The 6,333-nt window shown below is 46.4% G+C and overlaps 1 protein-coding gene across 1 annotated transcript; it reads left to right on the forward strand.

Moving 5' to 3' along the window:
* Positions 1-220: 220 nt before the first annotated feature.
* LOC123131579 (extra-large guanine nucleotide-binding protein 3) lies at positions 221-6,333 on the forward strand. The gene is made up of 9 exons (XM_044551232.1): positions 221-1,434; positions 1,529-1,666; positions 3,451-3,555; positions 3,665-3,847; positions 4,176-4,353; positions 4,431-4,675; positions 5,029-5,201; positions 5,273-5,461; positions 5,559-6,333. Exons 1-9 carry the CDS (start codon positions 433-435, stop codon positions 5,944-5,946), a joined length of 2,601 nt encoding a protein of 866 aa, XP_044407167.1. The 5' UTR covers positions 221-432; the 3' UTR covers positions 5,947-6,333.

Below are 6,333 nucleotides of genomic sequence, written 5' to 3' on the forward strand. Positions count from 1 at the left end.
AATTAAAAATAGAAACTACTCTCTGTGTGTCATAATGTAAGATATTTTTTTGACATTCTCAGTATACACCTGAAACTTTTCTAAAAAAAGTATATACCTGAAACTGAAGCTGACCTCATATTTAGATCCATTTTTCAGTTGTGGGGTTATTCACATAATCACATTCAGAAGTAGTAGTACTATGTACTCTACCAAGTTGCCAAAAAAATCGATTCCTCCACTCCACAGCGCAGCAGCGGCAGCAACTCCTCCTCCACCTTTCCTCTTCCTCTCGCCACCACTTCCCCTACCCAATCCCTCCCCCTCCGCCGCGCCGTGGCGTGGCCCAGCCCAGCGTCGCCGCCGCCGCCGGCGACCCGTCTCAAGCATTGGGTTTTGACGGGTAAAGGCGCGAGCTTTTAGCGCTCCGGCGCCGTCCAGATCCGCCGCGCCATGGCGGAGGCGGAGGCGGCGGACGGCGGCAGCTGGCAGGAGATGATGCGGCGGATCCTTCCCCCCGGCGCCCCCGTCCCGGAGGAGGCGCCCAACCTCGACTACTCCATCGCGCTCGTCTACGACGGCCCGCCTGTGCCCTACGACCTCCCCAGGGTGGACCCGGTGGAGATCCCCGCCGAGATCCCCACGGCGGAGGCGGCGTCGGCCCCCCAGGGCCTCGGGGTCGGCGGACGAGGGCTGCCCGTGGCGCCCGTGGTGGAGCCGATCCGGCTCCCGGTGTCCCGGATCGCCCGGTGCGCGGAGCCTGCGGCGGCCGCCAGGCAGGGCGGCGACGGCGACGGCGGGGGCGGCAGCTCGGGGTCGGTCAACTCGGTGCTGCAGAACGAGGAGTTCGACGACGAGGACGACGACTCCCGGTCGCGGTCGCACGGGTCGGCGCAGAGCTCGCCGGGGCCGGGGAGCCGGGACGGGAGGAGGGCGCCCGTGGTGACCTTCGGGTTCACGCCGGACAGCAAGTACGGCGAGAGCGGCGACGACATGTCGGAGCAGTATGTGGCGGTCACCAAGCAGGAGAAGAGGCGGCGTCGGAGGAGGATGGCGTGCAACCGGTGTGGGAAGAGGAAATGGGAGAGCAAGGAGGCTTGCATCGTCTGCGATGCGAGATACTGCGGCTACTGCGTGCTGAGGATGATGGGGTCGATGCCCGAAGGGCGCAAGTGCGTCAGCTGCATTGGGGGGCCGATCGACGAGTCGAAGAGGTCGAAGCTCGGGAAGAGCTCGAGGACACTCGCGCGCTTGCTCAGCCCGTTGGAAGTAAGGCAGATTTTGAAAGCCGAGAAGGAGTGCCAAGCGAACCAGCTTCGGCCCGAGCAACTTATCGTGAACGGCTGCCCGTTGAGGCCGGAGGAGCTGACCGACTTGCTTAGTTGCTCGCGGCCACCTCAGAAGCTCAAGCCTGGTAGATACTGGTACGACAAGGAGTCAGGCTTATGGGGAAAGGTAAATTGAGACCATCAGGAGCACAGCTTATGTATAAGTTGAGCTGAATTTTGTGCTAAATTGCTAATAATTTGCCTCCTTTTCCATATCATAGGATGGACAAAAGCCAGACAGGATTGTTAGCTCTAACCTCAATTTCAGCGGCAAGCTTCACGCCAAGGCCAGCAACGGCAACACCCAGGTTTATATAAATGGAAGGGAGATTACAAAGAGTGAGCTCAAAATTCTCAAGGTAAAAAAAAATACTTCCATTTCTAAAAATTACCCCAGCTAGCATCCATCTTCTCTCACCATTCGGCAGGTACTTATTTATTTATTCGTCTAGGTTGCTTATAGATATACTAGAGCTTTTTTGGGAAATCACGATCGAGGATTTAGCTGCGGCACAACTCTTATCTATGCTTTGAATAGCATTTATTTTCCGTTACAGCCGCGTTCACTTAAGCATCCTTTTTTCTTCAAGGCTAATGATGAGATCCACGCAATCATTACGGATACATCAGATTCCGACAAGAAAAGGGAACAACCAGTTTGTTCGTTAAATTTTCAGTCTATCATGTGACACGATAAATGCCATATCCATTTTAAGACTTCCCGGTTCACGAGAAATCAGGATTTTCCCCGTAAATGTAACGGTTTTGTCGCTCTGTAGAGCGCTCTATTAAATATTTATTCATGAATGGAAGTTCCCTGCTATAGCTAGAACCAGTAACCGGCACTAGCACCGTATGCTCTGTTTTAGTTCAGCGCCCTTGGATACGTGGCCATGATTTAAAAGAGTCCCTGCACCTGCAGAGGCAAGCAATGTGCCTTCGAAGGGCTCTTCCCTCTCATCATTTGGATCTAAGAACCCACTGCATTCAGAAGCGATAAATTAGTGTCTGAACTCTTATCTATGCTTCGCAATAGCATTTATTGCCCGTTACAGCTGTGTTTACTTAAACATCATTTCTTCAAGTCTAATAATGAGATCCATGCGATCATTACTAGGATATATCAAATTCCAACAAGAAAAAGGATCAACCAGTTTGTTTCGTTAAATCTTATAATGAGATCCATGTGACAGGCCAACTGCCATATCCCTTTTTAAGACTTCCTAATTCACGGCAAATTAGGGTTTCCCCATAAATGCAATGGTTTTGTCGTTCTGTAGAGCGCTCTGTTAAATATTGATTCATGAATGGAAGCTCCCTGCTGTAGCTAGAACCAGGAACCGACACTAGCACTGTATGCTCTGTGTTAGCTCAGCACCCTTTTGCCCTAGCTATACTTTAGTCTTTGAACTCTTATCTATGCTTTACAATAGCATTTATTTTCCGTTATAGCTGCGTTTACTTAAGCTAATAATGAGGCATTAACGTAGACAACTAAGGAAGTCACAAGATCAGTCAACGAAGCAAGTGACGACAAATAGTAAATTGTTTTGTATGCACCAGTGTGATTTGATACCCTGAGACCATAGCTATTTTTTCACATAAAGTACAAACAATTTGATACCCTGAGACGCGAGCACATTAGTTTGAATGTCAATATATTATATTGGTTGGCTTGAAATACCATATATTTTGCCATTTGTTTCCTGAAATTGAAATTACATACTCTGTTGTTTTAACGGCAACCGCCCCCAAAGTCAAAGATCCAGGCAATCATTACTAGGATATAAGTACCAAATTCCGACAAGAAAAAGGAACAACCAATTTGTTTCATTAAATTGTCATGTGACATGATGACTGCCATATCCGTTTTAAGACCTCCCAGTTCACGACAAATTAGGACTTTTTTCTTTCATAAATGCGATGGTTTTGTCATTCTGTAGAGCATTCTATTAAATATTAATTGATGAATGGAAGTTCCCTGATGTAGCTAGGACCAGTAACCGCACTACACATTTTGCTCTGTTTTAGCTCAGCGATCTTGGATACACACCCATGATTTAAAGAGTCCCTGTACCTGTGGGAGGCAAGCGATGTGCCTTAGAAGAGCTCTTTCCTCACATCATTCGCTTCATGCTTGCAGGTTGCACATGTTCAGTGTCCACGTGATACACATTTCTGGGTTTATGACGATGGTCGTTATGAGGAAGAAGGACAGAACAACATCAAAGGAAAAATATGGGAGTCAGTAAGTATCTTAGTTATAAAAGGAATTCCAGCCTGTTGTTATTTCCTTGAAAGCTTAAGCTAGGTCTGATTATTTCTAACAATCTTTTCCTTTTTCTTTTTATGACCAGGCCTTGACACGTTTTGCATGTGCGTTGTTCTCACTTCCGGTGCCTCCTGGGGACTCTAATGGAACCAAGGACGAAATTCCCTTTGTACCAAGAACTGTACCTGATTATTTGGATCAGAAAAGAATCCAAAAACTGTTGCTTCTTGGGCCACCTAGTGCTGGTACAAGCACTATATTTAAGCAGGTCTGATCTGATTTCACACTACTTATACCTAGAATTACTCCCGGTCTGGCACTGTAATTATGTGACGTAGCAGCCCTTCGAAAGCCAGTAGTGATTATCTGTATTATCTGATCCCTTGCACAAACCTGAAGAGATGGGCTACGATGTTCGTATAGCACAATAACAAGGATTATGTTTTTTTTACTGAGTTTTCATGAGTCATGGTTCATTTGGTGGAGTTGTGTTGTCTCTACAATGCAGTTGTGTAAAGACTTACAAGTTATAAATTATAACCTGTGCTAGTTCTTACATGTTTCATGCTGATATGTGTTATCCTTCTGTGTATCAGGCTAAGTACCTCTATGGATCAAGGTTCACCCAAGATGAACTTGATGCTATCAAATTAATGATCCAAAGCAATATGTTCAAGTATCTTGGAATTTTGCTAGAAGGTCGTGAGCGTTTCGAGGAAGAGGCTTTGTCTAGATTGGATCAAACAATCCCAGAGGATGAAGCAGCACAAAAAGGTAACCTTTTCAAGCCATTTACTCATGTTTGTTTCCTTAGGCACATATGCTCTGTACTTAACTGTTCTTCTATGCAGATGAAAATAAAGCTAATGGTGCAGATTCGTGTATATACTCGATAAATGCAAGGCTGAAGAAATTCTCTGATTGGCTTTTGGATATCATCGCAATGGGCGATCTAGATGCATTCTTCCCTGCCGCAACACGTGAATATGCTCCATTTGTCGATGAGATGTGGAAGGATCCTGCCATACAAGCAACATATAAAAGAAAGGATGAGTTACATTTCCTCCCTGATGTTGCTGAGTACTTCTTGAGCAGGGTATGGACTCAGAGCTTTAAAATTTATTATTTTCAGTTTCGCCTTTAATAATAAGATGAAATCATAGCATTTAACTGAGTTTCATTAGATTATCGTTGAGTTCACCCTTATGCTAATCTTATATATTCAGTGATACCGATTTGAAATATTCAGCAGTGTCTATTCTTCTGTTATATCCATCTTCTAAGTATTTATAATCTCTGTCTCAGATTGCTTGATTTTGTATTTATGTTGGACCGCTACATATATATAAGATTTCCATTCCTTTTATGTTCTAGTTTTTCATCATGTGCTGTTTTCTGTTTTCAAGTTATTCACCAACTGATTTGTCCATACGTGGCATATTCTCGCAGGCTATTGAGGTATCAAGCAATGAGTATGAACCTTCAGAGAAAGATGTGATCTTTGCTGAAGGAGTAACCCAGGGGAATGGGTTGTCTTTCATTGAGTTCACCCTTGATGATCGCAGCCCCATGTCTGAACCTTACATCGACAACCCAGAGGCGCATTCCCAGCCTCTCACCAAGTAATTAATCTCTTAACCTCCTTCATGCCTCTCACTGTGCACACTCACGTCTAATATGTGTTACTCCTCAGATTCCAGCTGATCAGAGTCAGCGCCAAGGGCATGAATGATGGCTGCAAGTGGGTGGAAATGTTTGAGGATGTCCGCATGGTGATATTCTGCGTCGCGCTCAGTGACTATGACCTAGTGGGAACCCCTGTGAATGGCAATCTTCAGAACAAGATGATGCAAAGCAAAGAGTTATTTGAGGCTACGATCCGGTATGCGAAACTTTTTCCATGACTATACTAATCTGGTCTTCAGAATGAAAATTTTGAAAATGCGAGCCATCATCATTTGTCACTTGTGCTGGACCAGGCAACCGTGCTTCTGCGACACGCCGTTCGTGCTGGTGCTCAACAAGTACGACCTGTTCGAGGAGAAGATCAGCCGCGCCCCGCTGACGGCGTGCGAGTGGTTCAGCGACTTCTCCCCGGTGCGGACGCAGAGCAACAACCAGACTCTCGCCCAGCAGGCCTACTACTACGTGGCGATGAAGTTCAAGGAGGCCTACAACGACCACACGGGGCGGAAGCTGTTTGTGTGGCAGGCGCGCGGCCGCGACCGGCAGACGGTGGACGAGGCCTTCAAGTACATCCGGGAGGTGCTCAAGTGGGAGGAGGAGAAGGACGAGAACTACTACCAGGAGGAGTCCTTCTACAGCACCACCGAGATGAGCTCCTCCCCCTTCATCCGAGCCGAATGAGACCGTCGCCCCCTGCCCCTGCCGAAGGCCGGTTCCTACTAATGATGCACCATTTTTTCCGCCAGTCGGTTCCGTACAAAAAAATCATTCATTGATTGTTGGTCTGTAAAAAGTTAATCTGCAGGTTTTTTCTGATGGATGGGATGTTTTTCATGTCTGTGTCTTGGTTCTTGAGATAGAGATGAAGCATGATTGATCTGTTGGTGTGTATTTAGTGAGTGGTAGTAGTTTTCTTCTAGTCAGTGCACAGATTGACCTGTTGGCACCAAAATTGATTAATTTCGTTCTGGGACTGCTGCTGTTGGGAGTATGTATTCCTTTTGGGAAGCAGAGAAAACAAAGACTTTGCTCCGATGATAATAAACAATAAAAAAAGACTTTGCGGCA

Source organism: Triticum aestivum, chromosome 6A (assembly GCF_018294505.1).
Source record: "Triticum aestivum cultivar Chinese Spring chromosome 6A, IWGSC CS RefSeq v2.1, whole genome shotgun sequence".
In the NCBI taxonomy this organism is placed as follows: Eukaryota; Viridiplantae; Streptophyta; class Magnoliopsida; order Poales; family Poaceae; genus Triticum; species Triticum aestivum.